The 17,714-nt window shown below is 35.3% G+C and overlaps 1 protein-coding gene across 1 annotated transcript in view; it reads right to left on the bottom strand.

The window, feature by feature from the left end:
* Nucleotides 1-547: 547 nt before the first annotated feature.
* CFAP95 (cilia and flagella associated protein 95) overlaps nt 548-17,714 on the bottom strand; it is a gene marked incomplete at both ends in the record, with an annotated part of 52,056 nt that continues 34,889 nt past the window's right edge. Inside the window, 2 exon segments of the mRNA XM_084237781.1 lie at nt 548-736; nt 13,859-13,916. Coding sequence (XP_084093907.1) covers nt 548-736; nt 13,859-13,916 — 247 coding nt within the window.

Below are 17,714 nucleotides of genomic sequence, written 5' to 3'. Positions count from 1 at the left end.
TTTTTAGAACACTATTTTGAATAATATACATTGCAGCTAGACACCATAGATAAATCCAAATCTATAAATAGACACAGCCCTCTGTCCCCCACTGTCATACTCACTATTATTATAGGGACCACTGTTACCCAAACTTTGGCCATTTAAGTTTCATGTAAAATATGAATACTCCCTATTTTTATTCATTTAAAAGTAGAATTTAAATTAGTTTACTTTTTTAATTAGCCACACAGTCAATCAATCATAAGGTTGACTGTGCTAGATCAATGAATTTTTCTAGTAAAAATAAAATACACAGTTCATAAAATAACATTCCAACAACTACCACCTAAAATTGTGCAGTATACCTTCAGCTGTACACTTACTAAACTTTGGAAAATACCAGAATGTCTATAAAAAGGATACACACATTAATATAGAATGTAAGATTTTGTTTTTATAGTAATATTTCCATTTCAAAGTACCGTTTCAATACCGCAGTTATTAAGACACACATCATCAATTGTTACATCCATTATTTCTTCAATAGAGAATCTGACTCCTTTAATTATTTTAAAAAGGGGACAATAGGACTACCAGTTAATGGGTAGAGTTTTTGTTTTTCATGTGAGTTAGCATAAATCCCACTCTCATCATGCCAAGTGTTGATACCAAATCTTTTGGAACCATTTAGATCTGTGAACTGAGAACGGCATTTTCTGTGGACTATTGAATAATCATCTTGACAAGGATAATCCTATGGAGGGAAAAAAAAAGAAATAATATTGAATAACTGAAATATGTAAAAAGGAGTGATTCCCAAAAGGTAATCTTCAATGAGTTAATGTTACTATGATAAATGCTAATTTTTAAGCAACTGATTAATTTAATCTCTCAAAAATACATGCCTCAATGAAAAAAATTCACTTAAATTTTTAGTTGCTTCTAATTCTGAAAGAAGAATCTAGTGGATGGTTGTTTTATTTGTAAAACTAAAAAGATGTTATTACACATGTAAAATTTTTCTAATCTGTAAATGCATGGTTTAAAGAACAATTTATTTTTATGATTATCTATACATAAGACCAAAAGTATTACAAATTAAGTACCATTCAATACCTTTTTAAATTAATGCAAGTTACAATTATTCCAAAGAATATCTTAAATTATATCTTTCACACACACTGTCAAGTCATAGTTCCCAATGTGTTTGCCAAGCTCAAAGATTCACTTTTACCAGAAATTCACCTTAGCATATCCCAAATAATGTTTAAGGTATTTATCATTAGTACCTTTAAAAGCTTCTATTGGAATAAAATAAGACACTGTCATTGACCAGTTCCCAATGAAAATATTGATTCTTTCAGATTATATAAAAGTTAATGACAGACATGGAACATAAAGCCCTTGAACTGATTATATAATTCCTTCTTGAAATTGGTACTAATTTTAAAATACTAGGACAATCACCAAAACAATTAAACAATGAAAGAACTCCAATCATTCTAATCTTAGATTGGCTTTATTGAAAATTTTAATCATAACAATCATTCTAGTGTCTATGTATTTACCGAGTGCCTATTATGAGTTGGGCAAGGTAGTTGATTATTTATGCCTTTTAATCTGTAATAGCTCTGAAGTAGGAATTATTACTCCCATTTTGCATATAAGAAAAGGTGGTTTGCTTTAAATCTTAGAATTTTTTAAAATACCAGTATTAAGGAATTTAGCCAGAATTCCAACTAACCATGAGACCTACTTTTCCTCCAGGACCCTCATGACATTTTTAATAAGTAAGAGATTAAAAGAAAATGAATGAAATCTAAACAATTAAATCCTAAATCCTAAAACTATATAATATGTGTCATTTTCTAAAAAGGATTTGGCTTTTGTTTTTTGCCACTGGGGTCTACTGGGAAGGGAGGGTGGCTTATTATATTGATAGAAACTCTTTAAGCAAGATTTGAGCATCACTGGCCCAAACTGCCCTCTCAGAGGAAGGCAGGATCTACTCATTTCTACCCAAGTTGTGGTCAAACTAAAAAGGAGGTAGAGAGTTTCAACATAAGGGCAAAGTCTTCCTTTAGTATATCCTATCCAGACAGGAAGGTTTATTTCGATGAAGTGACAGACAAGGTTAAATATGTTGTTTGAGAAAAGGGATTCTGGCATCAGAAGGTACTACAGACTAAAGTTAGGAAGTACTACATTCTAAAACTGTGATTAGAACTGGATTTCAGCAACTCACATGTCATAAATTCATGGATGAATAAGCAAATGTGGTCTATCCACACAAGTATTATTTGGCAAAAAAAGGAATAAAATATAGATAGCTGCTGTAGCATAGCTGAATCTTCAAAGCATCATTTATGCTAAGGGAAAGGAGTTAAACCAAAAAAAAACATACATTGTATGATTTCTTAGATGAACTGTCCAAAATAATCAAGTCCATGAGACAAAAAGTAGCTTTGCCAGGGGATGGAAGAGAAGGAAGAATAAAGAATGACTATTAATTGGTGGAATAGCTAATTTTATGTTAAACTTGACTGGATCATGGGGCACCCAGATATTTGGGTAAACATTATTTCTGACTTGGTCTGTGAAGGTGTTTCCAGATGAAATTAGCATTTAAGTTGGTGGACTCAACAAAGCAGTTTGCCCTCCCAAATTTGAACGGACAGCATCCAATCCATTGAGGGCTTGAATAGAAGAAAAAGGCAGAAGAACTAGGAATTTGGCCCTTTCCTGCCTGACTGCTTGAGCTGAGAAATTAACCTTATCCTGTTCTTGGTACTTCTGATTTTCAGGCCTTCAGACAGACTGAATTAATTACTCCACTCACTTTTCTGATCAACAACTTGCAGCAAGCAGATCATGAGACTTCTCAACCTCCATAATTGCATGAGCCAATTTCTTATAACAAATTGATCCATAGATAGATAGATAGATAGATAGATAGATAGATAGATAGATAGATAGATAGACAGACAGATGGATATCCTGTTGACTAGAATAGACACCTCACAGGAAGGACTTCATGGACCTTCTGGCTAACTGGGGATAAAGAATCAAAGATGCTCCATAGCTTCAAAGCTAGATGGCTTTGGGAAAGTTTAACACCACTAAAAAGAATGAAAAAAGACAGGGAGATGTGGGGGTTAGGGGAGGAGGTACTTGTTATAAGGATGGGCGTGGGTATAATGAATCATATTTTAGACAATTTTAATCTGAGATGACATCAGTACAAAATGTTTATTTGGAAGGTAATGCTGTCAGACAGATGGCCTGGAGAGATCAGTGCCCCATGCACAGCAGTAATCACTGGGAAAAACAGCTATTATGAACATCGTTGGGACTGTGGATGATACTTGAATGTGAGCTGTATATTACATAATTATACTGTCAATTTTCCTAAGGTTGAAAATTGTACCACAGCTATGTGACTTTGTCCTTAGGAAATACACATTGAACGCTCTGGAGAAAAGGGGGCACAACATATGCAGGTATTCTTACATGGTAAATATTTGGTAAGTCTGGGTAGAGATTACATGGGAATTCCTTGTGCTATTCTTTAACTTTCCTCTAAATTTGAAATTATATAAAAATAAGTGACCGAAAAAAAGTGATAGTTGAGAAGCCAGGGGAGTGGATGAATTCTCTGAAATTATGTAAAATGACAGGGCCAGGATTCTGGGGCTCAATTCTTAGTTGGGTTGGGTCCATAAAGAAGTCATGAAGGACAGAAACAGAGAGTAAGAGTTATCACCATGTAATATTTTTGGGAGGAGGAAGAAGAAAGTCAGACTGTGCAGTGATAGACCAGTGAGCAATTGCTTACTTCTAAATGAGAATCACACAGGGAACACTCTTACGACTCACAACCAGCAATAAGAAACACTGGTCATCTTTGAGTGTATTGTTTCAGGGAAGGGAAAAAGGTTGAATGAAGCATTCTGATAAAATATGGCAAAAAAAGAATGTCAAAGGAAGAAAGGTAAATGCAAATAGGCCTTACTGTAGACTCAGGAACCACTGAAGATGCAGCAAGAAAATCATTATCAGGGAAATTTTGCTTTAAGGTTAAAAAAGCTTTGCACTCATTTTCCCTCTTTCTTTTCCTCCTTTTTAACAGAACAAAGAAAAGCAGGTTAGAATGTTACAGGAGGGTGCTATATATTAAATGGTTTCCCCAGGGGACTTTTCTCATTATGAAATACAAACATGAACATGGCATTTTACCACTCATGTCAGTGACCTGTGTCAGTGTTATCTTTAAGTGATGTGTTGTCTTATTCTTAGTTCTCCATTCTCTTCTTCTTCTTCTTCTCATGCCTATCACCTATCATCTTTGGGTGATATAGTCTTACTCTAAGTACCATTATTTCTTGAACCTTTTTTTTCAGGTAAAATAGCATTGCTGTTTCTTAGTCAACTGTACACCCAGTTTCCCCTGCCCCCAATTTTCCAAGGGGCTGGTCTTTGGTTTTACTTATTCTTATTTGATTTCACCATTTTTCTTTAGGACCTTTTGTTTTTGCGTTTTATTTTCCAAGGTCATTTTTAGTTTTAGACCTGCTTCCTGGAATATCAGTAACTCTGCCTAATTTAATATCATAAGATAATTTGAAAGCACAGTCTTCATCCATAAAAATGCATAATGGGTTATGTGTCCTGGCCAAATCAGTCACTGAGAACTAACCTTGTGTCCACCATTACAGATAGCTATTAGCCACCTGGCATTCATACAGCAAAGAACATTTTCCCCGAGCATGCCCATAAGTATGCTCATTTGGGGTACTCCATTTACTCTTAAAAAGGTATTTGAGGCAGCAAACTTATTTATGTGAATGTCACATTGGATGGAATGAAAATAGATATTAAAGTAGATTACTATGAAATTTTGTTTCATTATTTTCAGTATACATCATGTATAAAATTCCTTACCACTTTTATGCACTTGTCTTTTGCTAATAAGCTTTTCTTCTAAGCATACAATGCATTGATGTGGGAGGAAAAGAACAATTCTCCTATAGCCAAATCTACTTTGTCAACCTACGGGGTTGTGGATTACAGGCATCTCAGACAGACCCCTTCAATCATTTTCTCACTACATTTAAAATTATTTCATTTCTATTGGATATTTTTTCCTCTCAAGTTCATTAAGGATAACTCACAGGGCCTCCCCGGTGGCGCAGCAGTTGAACGCTGGTTTGCAAAGCTGCCTGCAGCCTCTGCAGTGCCAGTTCGATCCCTGGCGGCTGGGTGAGGGTTCCACATGGCGTGCAGACCTCTCCTGCCGCCCGCTGCTCCCCTCAGCAGTGTACCTCAATCCTTCTGCCTGCTCTGTTCCCCACTCTGGCTCTGGTGAATTCTCTCGCCCCCCCCCCCCCCCGTGCCTCTGACTGTACCCAGTGCTTGTATAAATAAATAAATAATTTTTTTTTTTTAAAAAAGAATAACTCACAAATGCAGCTATAAAAGTAACACTCAATAAACATTATTTGTCACTTCTTCTCTCCCTTCTTCCTTTCCTCCCTTCCTTCCTCAATGGGCAACTATATAGTCCACCCAAACAGTCAAATCCTATTGTGTCTCAGTGAATTGAGGCGACTGTATAAGCCCCGTGGAGTGATATAAGCAACTGCTACCAGATCCTGAGGTTGAGGCTGTGGCCTAGGAAATATGGCCCCTCAATGCTGACAGAATGTTGGCTGAGACTAAGAACAAGAAGTGTTTACTGATAAGCTCAGAGTCACACTTCTATGTATATGAATGAGGTGAGCACACATCGTACAACACACACTGAAATCTTTCAGGCAATGTATTTAGGCTCAAAAAGATACTAGCTCTTTCAGAACCCAAGTAACAGAGAACAGTTGCCATGGTTAACTAGCAGCAGCACTTTGGAACATCCTGACACGGATCAAAAGATACTAGATATGACCACATGACCCTTTCCCTCTTCCCCAATTCCATCCCCTACCACTAACTCATTTGCAAACGACTCTAAAACTGTCTCTTAATTTCATCTCAGTCAATAGCACATAATTAGATAAACAAGCATATCAAGCAAATGGCTATTATTCCTTTGTTAGTAGATACTGAGTCAGAATATTTACAGGACAAAAAGGATATATTCAGAGGGTATATTCAGAGGCAGTACCAAGAAAAGTAACACAGAAAAGTCGTGATGACACATCATGAAGCCTAGAATATTAGCTAAATTTCAGTTTTAATTTTTTGGTTAAAAGTTTGGCAAAGCCATTTTATTCTAAAGTACAAAGCTTATACATGATTATTTCGCATGGCCACCCATATATATTGTACAACTTTTAAAGCTATTCTTTTTCCAAACAGAACCCTCCCCCCAGGGAAAAAAAAAAAAAACACAAAAAGGAAAAGGATTAAATACTGGTTCTAAAAATTTCTAAGAACTTTCCTTTGAAGGAAATTTGTATACAACTATAGGAGAAAGGGTGTGCTGCTGTCCATAATTAATTGCAGTCAGTTTGAGTTTAGAAAGTTTGTGAACCCTGCTAGAGGGACTTTCAGGCTGACACTAATTTCTGTATTGGTAATCAAAGGCTGGGTGGAAAGCTCTGGGAGTGAGTGTCATGGCAGCAGATTGATGCTCAAGGGTTGGGGGCCTCAGAATTATCCTAGTACAGAACTAAGTGGAAGTACTTTATTTAGAAGCTTCAACTGATTACAGGAAGGTTCTGTGCCTTTACCATTTAATTTTCTACTCATTTCCTTCCTTGTCTAAGAGGCTCATAAAAACCTTTAAAGTATAGCCAAAATGTTTAACTATAATAGCCTATTAATTAAGAAGTAGGGGAAAAGCAACCAGACAATGGATACATCCCATTTGGTTGCAAAATAAAATTGCAGAAAATAATGGTGTGGACATGTTATAAAACTTTCTGGGCCCCCTCACATCAGCAAGTATCTTCAGAGATTTACAACCTGAATAAGCTCCACTGTAGCCTATGCAGGTAAAGCCAGTCTTTTCACATCCACTGATGGGACAACTCAGATCTACAAGTCCTTCCTTTAAAGAATAATTGCATACTTAATGTCAAAGACTTACTGTTCCTATCTATATAAGCTAAATTCAAACTGTTTCTCAGAACAGCTTTCTGTGGATTATTTCCTGGGTTGAATACTCACTGTATCTTATAAACTCTAACTCTCTTTGAGACTATTTCTTGCTAAAAATGGACATATAGGACCTCCCTGGTGGCACTGCCGGTTGAGCGCTGTGCTGTGAAGCTGTTCACAACCTCTGCAGCGCCGGTTCGATTCCCTGCCAGCCAGGTAGAAACCCACATGGCGTGGCAGACCTCTCCTGCCTCGCCTGCTGCACCCCTCAGCAGTGTCTTTGGTCTGTCTGCCTGTTCTACTCCCCGCTCTGTCTCTGGTGAATTCTCTCACCCTCCCATGCATCTGATCTGTACCCCAGTTCTCATATAAATAGAAATAAATCTTAAAAAAAGGGGGCATATAGAATGGATGAAAAATACAAGACAGAGCCTTAAAAAGAAACAGGCCTTGAATGCTAATATAAAGCTTAGTGCCACTAAATTGTACCTAAAACAGTTAAAATAGTAAATTTTACATCACATATTTTACCACAATAAATCAAATGATAGAAACAGATACAAAAGCCAGGAAATGATGCTGGTACTATGATATTCAGAAACAATTTAGGTGAGAAATCAATGGCAGCCATTATTCAGAAAACTTTGCTTAAAATAGAGGTTTTTTCCAGAAAAACAAATGAGTATTGTATGCTTTAGTTTTGTGTAAAACTCAGGAGGGTTAACAATAATACGGTTATATAACATGGTCATAAAATATAATAACTAAGTCATAATTTGGCAAGGATATACTATAAAATAAGGAAGAAAAGAGGTGTAACATTTACAAAATACCAATAAGAATATCATCTAAGAAATATATTTCTTTAATAAGACTTTAAATCCAGAAAAAAATAAGATAATTCAACTTGTCTTTAAGTCAACACAATTGTATAGTTTAATGTTCTTGGTTTTTTTTTAATGGCAGGAGTCCATGACAGCAAAAGCACTTAGGGCCAGGAAAGTCATAATGCAATCCTGAGTTCAAAGAGTCCAGGGGAGGAGCTAGGGCTGCTCAGGAGACTGGATCCCAGGGGGACTCAAGCTCATAGCTAACTTCCAATCAGCACAGAATATCAATATTTTAACAACGTTTTATGTTACCAGTGCATAGAGTTCCAATGATAGGAATGGCCAATCCTGCCATTGTTGGAAATAATTGTTAAACAAATACAACCTCTTCTCTTACCTACTATAGAATACTGATTTTGGAATCTTTGTGGCCAACCTGTCAATTATGAAACAGTTCTCTATTAAAAATTTCTTCAACTTTCTATCCCTAGGTAATTAGAATATGCAAGATTTTTTGGTTTATAGGTGCTCATACGCTTGGAAAGAATTCAATGGACAGCACTATAAAGGAATACAAATGGTACATATATCACAACTGATTCTGACCAATCAGCTATACCTAAACGGCAACTGCATGGCTTAAGGAACCATTTAATCTCCAAAGTGATCCCCCAAAGTTTATTATGGGCTTCGTGATCTGGCTTAGTCTTTGATCCCACCATTTTTGCTACTATGTAGGAAGATTTCCAACACCCATATTTAGCATTTAGCCAATATTCTGGCTTACCGGTTTTTCACCTTCTGAAGTCAAATGCTTTGAATCCATTATAGAAACTCTCTCCCATTTCCTTGGACTCTATAATTTCCCAGAATTGTTCTACTTCTGAAATTCTAATAACTTCTAGTACATCCCCTTTGCTCATTATCTCTAATTCTAACTCTCGCTCCTACACTCCTGCCTTACTTATTCTTTTTCTCAACATTTTTTGACTTTTCAACTTCCTGAGTTTGCTAGTCCCATTCTGAGCTGAGATAATTATTTTCTTTACTCATCCTGAGTGTGTTCAGTTGACTCTCCACCATTATGTTCAGCTTATTTGTCTCCTGTCTAAAGGTTCACCTCCCCTACAAATAGTCACCCTTGGGAGAATCCTCTAATGTACCATTTTTTTAAACTTTTCTTTTATCTTGGTTCTTTATAAGACAGATAGGGAAGCTTTTAAGAGAAGGCATTTTTCACTGAAATTGGGATGTGCCATAAGAGGTGTTGCTCTCACAATTATCTTCCATTTTTCTTCTTGAAAATTATTTCATAGCTTCCTACTACTTTATATCATCTTATTTACATCTAGAGCCATGTGACAATAACTTGCATTCCATTCTGAATCCCTATAATGCCAATCTACTCTATACAAATATGAATTAAGCAAATAAAAAAGACCATAATATAAAGATTAATAAACTCTCAATTCATGCATAAAATTTGAATTATGAAACTAAATAATTTAATATTTCCTCAAGAATTGCATGGTTGCAAAGATGGTTGCCTGAGCGAATGATGAATTGTGTTTATGTAAATGGTGAAGTCTCAGGCAAGTGAAAAATATTCTTTCTTTGTCAGAATTTCATGAACCATACATTTTGTATGAATGGTGACTTCCATGTCAGAGTTTAGTCACTAATCTGCTGTTATTTAACCATCCACTATTATTATAATTTAAAATATTTATACATCTTATAACAATATAATGCAAGCATTTATTAAATGGGGGTGCAGAAAGCATTGCAAAAATCATGCCTCAAAAATCAATTATTTTGGCATGGAAGTTAGAAATTAATAAACAAAACTCTAAATAAAACCAAACAACTGCCAGGGCATGCTCTACTACTAAAGTGGAAATAAACAACATGAAAAATATTAGAAATAATGCTAAAAAATTAAAAGCATGAGTATATAACACAACAGCTAAAGATTTATGTGCTCTGAGAATAGTCCACATTATTTATATTTATGCCTATGGGAAAATCAATCTTTTAAATTTTGTGAGTTTTTCCACACTTATATGCAAAGTGTTTTTCCACACTCCTTTGAAAAAGGAGCAAAGAACATGCAATGGAACAAGGACAGTTTGTTCAATAAATGGTGCTGGGAAAACTGGACCACCACATGTAAAAAAATGAAAATAGATCACTACCTCTCACCATGCACAAAAATCAACTCAAAATGGATAAGAGAACTGGACATAAGACCTGAAACCATAAAATATATAGAAGAAAATATAGGTAAAATACTAAAGACATACATCGCAATAACATCTTTAAAGACTCATCACCCAAAGCAAAGAAAGTCAAGGAAAAGATTAACACCTGGGATTACATCAAGCTGAAAACCTTCTGCACAGCAAAAAAGACATTAACCAAAATAGAGACACCCCACTGATTGGGGAAAAATCTTTGCACTCCACTCAACTGATAAGGGACTGATCACAAAGATATACAAAGAACTCACATGACTCAACAACAACAACAACAACAACAACAATCCAGTCAAGATATGGGCAGAAAAACTTAAAAGACATTTCTCCAAAGAGAAAATGCAAATGGCCAATAGGCATATGAAAAAATGTTCAACATCCCTCATCATCAGGGAAATGCAAATTAAAACCACATTGAGATACCACCTTACACCAGTAAGAATGGCACATTATCAAAAAAACAAGCAACAACAAATGTTGGAGAGGATGTGAAAAAGGAAATCTTCTATATTGCTGGTAGGAATGCAAACTGGTCCAACCACTATGGAAAGCTATCTGGAGCTTCCTTAATCTACTAAAAATGGAGCTACCATATGACCCGGCAATTCCACTCCTAGGGATCTACCCAAAGAACACAAAAACAATGGTTCAAAAGAGCACTTGTACACCTATGTTTATTGCAGCACTATTTACAATAGGTAAAACCTGGAAACAACCCAAATGCCCAAAAAATAGATGACTGGATCAAGAAGATGTGGCATATATGCACAATGGAATATTAGCAATCAAAAAAGATAAACTCATTCCATTTGCTGCAACGTGGATGGAATTAGAAGGAATTATGATCAGTGAAATAAGCCTGAAGGAAAAAGAAAAATATCAGATAGTTTCACTTATAGCAGGAATACAGGGGAACCAAACAAGACATCAATGTAAAAAAATAATAACAGTACAAAACACAACAAAGCAAAAACAGACAATTATAAATCAGAGACATACTGCAGGGGAAGAGAAGGGAGAGGGATCAGAGGGAGGGAGGGAAGAGCACAGGGGACTGAGGTGCAGGACCATGATGGTGCACGGGTGCATTGGTGAAGGAAACTCTATGGGGACTATACCTGAGGGAGTGGGGGGAAGCAAATATTGTTTAAAAATGAAAAATGATGTAAAAATGAAAAAAAAAATAAATAAATTTTGTGAGTTTTTAATTATGTATCTTGCAACTACATTTTGCTTCAGAGATAGAGCCAAATCCCATGTACATAGGAAATGAGGTTGAGTTGCATTTTTAAAAATAATACATTTTTGTGTTTTTTCTAATTATTATGCTTATTGGATCAGAAAATCATAAAAAGAGTAAAGAAGAAAATTACCTAGAATTACATCATTCAATGACCAATTTTACTAGCATTTTGTCAGTTGTTCAGCTTTTTTCCTCTATATTTTACATAGTTTACATTAAAATATCCATATGATTTAAATATATTTATTTAATGCTACCCTAATATTGAAACATTAACTACTTTCCAAGTCTTGCTATTATAAATAATTCAGTGATAAATTATTTAATTTTTCCCTTTCAATATAAATTTTATTCCTATTTTGAATTATTTTTCTTATGGGAAATTTCTTAGAAGGTGAACTATTAGGTCAACTAGTATCTTGAAACATATTGCCACATTCCCTTGCTGAAAGATAATTTATAATCTGTCTGACAACATATAAAAGTACCAATCTCACCCCATCTTCACCATACTGAGTATTATTATTTTTTGAAATACTGGCAATTTTGTTGGCAAAAACATTTTCTTTGTGTTAATTCACATCTTTTATTATTTGTTAAATGGAGATTCTTGGGGCCTCCCCGGTGGCACAGCGGGTTGAGCACCGTGCTGTGAAGCTGTCCACAGCCTCTGCAGCACCGGTTCAATCTCCACCTGCTGGCGAGAATCCCACATGGTGTGGTAGACCTCTCCTGTCGTGCCTGCTGCGACCCTCAGCAGTGTATTTCTGTCGTCTGCCTGTTCTGCTCCCTGCTCCTTGCTCTGTCTCTGGTGAATCCTCTCACCTTCCCGTGCCTCTGGCCTGCACCCCAGCTCTTGTATAAAAAAAAGGGGGATTCTCCCTGTATTACCAATTAGTTAATCATATTTCCTACTTTGTAAATTGTGTATCTTTGCCTTTCACTCACTTACTGGGTCTTAACACTCTTCCTACCAATATGTATGAGCTGTTTATATATTAAGCATACTGGCTCATGAACTATCATATTTTCTTGTTTTCTAAGATTTGAATGCTATTTTTAATGAGAAAAAAAGAATTTAACATATCATGAAGGTAGTGAATACTAAAATGGGTAGTGAATACTAAAACACACTCTTTCAAAATACTTCAAATTATTCTTATTTGTGTATTCTTTCAAATAATTCTCAGAGTTCTAATAGAAAAAAAACCTATTGGGAATTTATAAATGTAATTTATAAATAGTTTAATTTTTCAATTCTATAAAATGGTATTTGTTCCCTTTTACTTGATATTTCTGGCTCAGTTATCTTTGGAAGTATATTTTTTTTAAATAATGGCTACAAAAGTGATTATTATTATCTTCTTGTTGGTCTGCTGGATTATTGTTAGATGGCAACTCAACCTGGAGTTCAGGGAAGCTAGGCTCTCTCACCCTAAGGCAATCTTGTCAGAGTTCCTCCTCAGGCCCATTTCCTCCAGTAAAGTTCACTGGATTTTCTATGGTGGCACAGGGCTCCAAGAGTTGGAAGTAGACTTCTTAATAGGCAGGCCTAAAACACACAGGGTCACTTTTGCCATGTTTTATTATTCCCAAAGCAGAGGGGCACTTACCTCTTGCTGGGGAAGTAGCCTATGTAAATAATTTGTTCAAAGTGACAACTTTCTTCTTTACTGATCATGGTAGAAATCTCCTTACAAAAATTTTTCAGTATTTGTTGTTGTAATAAATTCGTATATTTTTTTCTTGCATGGTTTACTAAACAGTTAGTGCTGATATGAAGGGAAGCTATTGTCTTTGACATATTTATTTGTATTTGATCACCTTCTTAACAGCATTATTTATTCTAATTACCTCTTAGTTTTGTACTGTGGTTTTCCTAAGAAGCTAACTATACTAAGTGAAAGTGAAGATGATTGTTTTTCTCCCCTTTTTCAATAGCGAAACCTCATCTATTTCACTAGTTAAGACTTCCACAACAAGGCTAATAGGAAGCAGGCTTGTTTGGTTTCTGCTGTATAATTTTTTAAGTATAAATATATTGAAGTTATAAACTGGACATATTTTATCAACATAGGCATTTCACAGAACTAAATCAAGCCACTTTCATGTTTTGATGCAGTACAAATGAGTAGAAAGGTAGATTGTTACTCCAGATAAAATGAATTCAGGGAGGATACAATAAAACAAGATGAGGAAAAAAGTAAACATATTTTGGACACTGTAATATTTTTCTCCCTGAAATCTATAAACTTCCTGAAATAAGTCATGACCACAAAACATTCCATTGACATCCACAAATAGTTAATATTCAAATAAATGTACAATACCATAAATTTGAGTAATTTCTCCTTTTTCCCCAAGCTTGACTAGTTATACCAGAGGTAAAAAATCATTTTAATCATATAAATAAATATTGGAATGAGGTTTTTCAACCTTCTTTTACTCACAAGTGGTTGATAATCATATGGTGGAGCATATTCTTCAGCATATGTTGTCAATGTACACCTAAGAGAAGTAAGTCAATATTTAAGAAAAGAACAACTCAAAAAAAAAAAAAAGGATATTTAAAAAAATTTAGTGGTATATACTCTATGTTCTAGATTCTGGGATTCTTTTTATAACCCACTTCCTGCTTCTCAATTCTTTTGACCTTGTGCCCTATGTTCTCTGTTAGATGATAACCGAAAGATAATCAAAGACAAACAGATGGACTGGGATTACAGTTTCCCCAAACTCCACCCCATTAAGCACACAGAAATGCTGGATGAAATATTTTCTCCCTCCCTAAATTAACAATATAGTCAAGCTCTAAAGGAAGTCCTGAGGGGATAGAAATGAAAATGATATTTATTAATTAGAGTGGGAAGCCATAAACTGATGTCCCAAGTTCAGGTGCTACAGTTTGAACAGTGTATCAAGGGCAGGAGACATGGCCTTGTCTTCACTAGAGTCAGAGAGCAAAATTCTTTCTTACAGCTATGGTTCTATACAAGTTATACCTTCATATAAAGGGATCAGAAAAGCTCATCACCAGTCCTGGCAAATTTGCTCTGGTTGGTGTCAGCATGAAGGAAAATTATTCTCATACAAGATATTAAATCTCCATTTCTTTTTGTTTTTTAAAGATTTATTTATTTTTATACAAGAGCTGGGGCACAGATCAGAGGCGCACGAGGGTGAGAGGATTCACCAGAGTCAGAGCAGGGAGCAGACAGACTGAAATACACTGCTGAGGGGAGCAGCCGGCACAACAGGAGAGGCCTGCACACCAAGTGGGAATCTCCCTGGCTGGCCAGCAATCAAACCCGCACTGCAGAGGCTACAGACAGCTTCTACGGACAGCTTCACAGCACCATGTTCAACCCGCTGTGCCACTGGGGAGGCCCTTAAATCTCCATTTTTATTCCTGGCAATGTTATAGAGCTATATGGTTTAAGAAATTCCTCTGAGTTACACACCTAAAAATATTGAGTAAAAGGAAAACTGAATGTTTTAATGCAAGGCTGGGCTGGTGGGAAAGTAAGAATTCAACAAGTAAAGAAATTTCAAAACACAAGAAAGTCCAACTCAGAAGGATGTGCTAATATTTTCCTGGTGATAATCACCAACTTCTGATGGGCTTTTGTGGTTTCCAAAGTAGTAGCATCAGCATCACCATGGAACTAATTATAAATGGAAATTTTTGAGTCCCAAATCAGACCTACTGAATTAAAAACTCTGGTTGGCAGCAATCTGTGTTTCAACAAGCACTCCAGAAGATTCTGATGCACACTAAAATTTGAGTACTAACACAATTGAAAGAATAAAAATTAGAAGTATAACTTTCAACCAGCAAATCAGGTTTTTAAGAAATCTACTAGAAAGTAGGAGAGGAGATTAATAGGAAGAAAAGAAAATAATATCTGTGCATAAGTCAAAATCACAAAAATAAACCTATATGTTTTTGTAATCACAATGAAAGCAAAGGAGTTAAATGCATTAGGAAAGTATTTTTCTCAAATTTAAGTTGAACAGGAAATTGTATTGTGTAGTTCAATTTTAAGTTTTCATATCTAGAATAAAATTATTTTCTTAGTAAAAGTATAGCAAAGGGTATATCTAGCAAATATTAATCCAAAGCAAGTTAGTTGTTCTTAATATTATCTCTAATAGTCCTGGAGTAAAAAATTATTAGTTATAAAGATCATTACCTATTTATTAAAGGAACAAATCACCAGTAAAATAAAATAATCCTAAGTCATTAAATCTAAATCAGTAAACCTAAACTAACAACATATAGCGTATGCAAGGCAAAAAACAAACAAACAAACAAACAAACAAACAAAAAACCACAATATAATCACAAAGGTAAGAGAACAACTCCACATGGAGTGAGATTATAACATGTTTCTAGAGTTTGTTTCCAGTATCTAAATTTCTACATACATTCTCCAAAATATCAATAGCAAAACAAATAAAATCACACAATTGCCCTAGTATAGATTTGAAAATAGAAAATACTACAAACTTTGGTTACATATTGTTAAGAGAATATTGTTCAGTAATACAGCTAGATCCAGAGCTGTGCTAGAACAAAATCAAGTGGGGATTACCCTAAAGCGAGGAGAGGGTGGCAAGTCCCTGTGGGGACAGAACAGAAAGGAATTGCCCCCAGAAGACAGCATCCTTTTCTGATGGAGCGATACTGACAACAAGTCTAAGTACCTAAATACTAGTTTTTGAAGAAAAAGGCTTGGAAAGTATACAAGACCAGAAAGGAAGTCTTGGGAAGGCATTATTTCTGGTGAGGAGGGGGACAACCAGCAAAAATATGAATAGAAAAAAAGCCCCAAAATTAAGGGATCTAAAAATAAAACGCAAAACCAGTACCATTCCAAAAAGATTGCTTTCATGAAATAAATTAACTTCATTGTTCCAACAGAGGAGGGCGCTCTTGAACTAAGATATTGAGGAAACTGACCAAACTTCTCATTTTTCCCCCTCCTTAGAATGATTGTCACTAGTGTGGGGAAATCCAACATAATTCAAATGAACAAAAAAAGGGGCGCTATTACTCTGAGAAGAAAACAGTAAATGAGACTCAAAGCTCAAATGATGAAATTGCTCCCCAGAAATATTCCCAGCCACAAGAAGTCCTCCATCAGCATTTCTATTCAATGATATACAGGAGATATAGCAAATGCAGTAAAAACAAGAAAAGAAATAATTGGAATGAGGAAACAAAACATTCATCTTCCACAGATTAAAGACTCTCTACATTAAAAATCCAAGAAAAAAATCTGTAAGTCATGAAAACAGGTAAGTTTCGGGAAGGATGTTGGATCCTAGATCAATATACAAAATAACACACCCATATGCCAGCAATAAGAAATTAGAAGATATAATTAAAATAGAAAAATTCCGTTTATAATTACAATTAAAATCTCTAGGGATTTTACAGAAATAAATCTAACAGACTATTTCTAAGACCTTTATGGAGAAAATTATAAAGTTTGTTGAAGGATACAAAATACCTTCTTTATAGAGATGACCCAATATGATGGCAATTACTCTATACCTAACAAATAGATATAAATGCTAGCAATCTAAATACCAACAAGGTGTTTTTCCTGGAACTTGATAAACTTGTATTAGATGACTCCAAAAAGTGCCAAGAAAAGAAAAGACAGCTTTGAAAAAGAAAAGTAAACTTATTATACCAGATATTAAGGCTTACCATAAAGCTTTAATAGAACAATGCTATATCTGTGTAGGTATATACAAATAGAGCAATCATGTAGAATAGAGTAGAACAGACTGGCTTGAATGTGGGATATTAGTGCATGATGAAAATGATTTCATAAATCAGTGATAAAGGGGAAGATTAATGGTACTGGACTAAATGGTTGGTCATATAAAAAATGTTACATATATGCATATATAAATAATTTTCTTTCAAGAGTGAAGCACATATGATAAAGATTTTTTTTTTTGTGGGACCCTCGCTGGTGGCTGGGGATTGAGCTGGCACTGCAGAGGCTGTGGGCAGCCTTGTAACCCAGCGCTCAACCACTGCGCCACCAGGGGAGGCCCCATTTAGTAAAGATTTTTAACAATAAAACTGGGTAGTGAGTAGATGGGTGCTTGAAGAGTACACTATATTTAGAAATATTCCATATCTTAAAATGTTTAACTGTTAATAAATGATTATGAACTGCTTCCCCTACCCTAGTTTCATCCAAAGTTGTAATTCAACTGAAATAACTATCAGTCAAATATCAGTGTTACTTTGGGCAGACTGACCTTGCAAGGAAAGGTCTCTGT

This window comes from Talpa europaea (assembly GCF_964194135.1).
Source record: "Talpa europaea genome assembly, chromosome: 7".
In the NCBI taxonomy this organism is placed as follows: Eukaryota; Metazoa; Chordata; class Mammalia; order Eulipotyphla; family Talpidae; genus Talpa; species Talpa europaea.
This window is presented reverse-complemented; position numbering and strand designations above follow the sequence as displayed.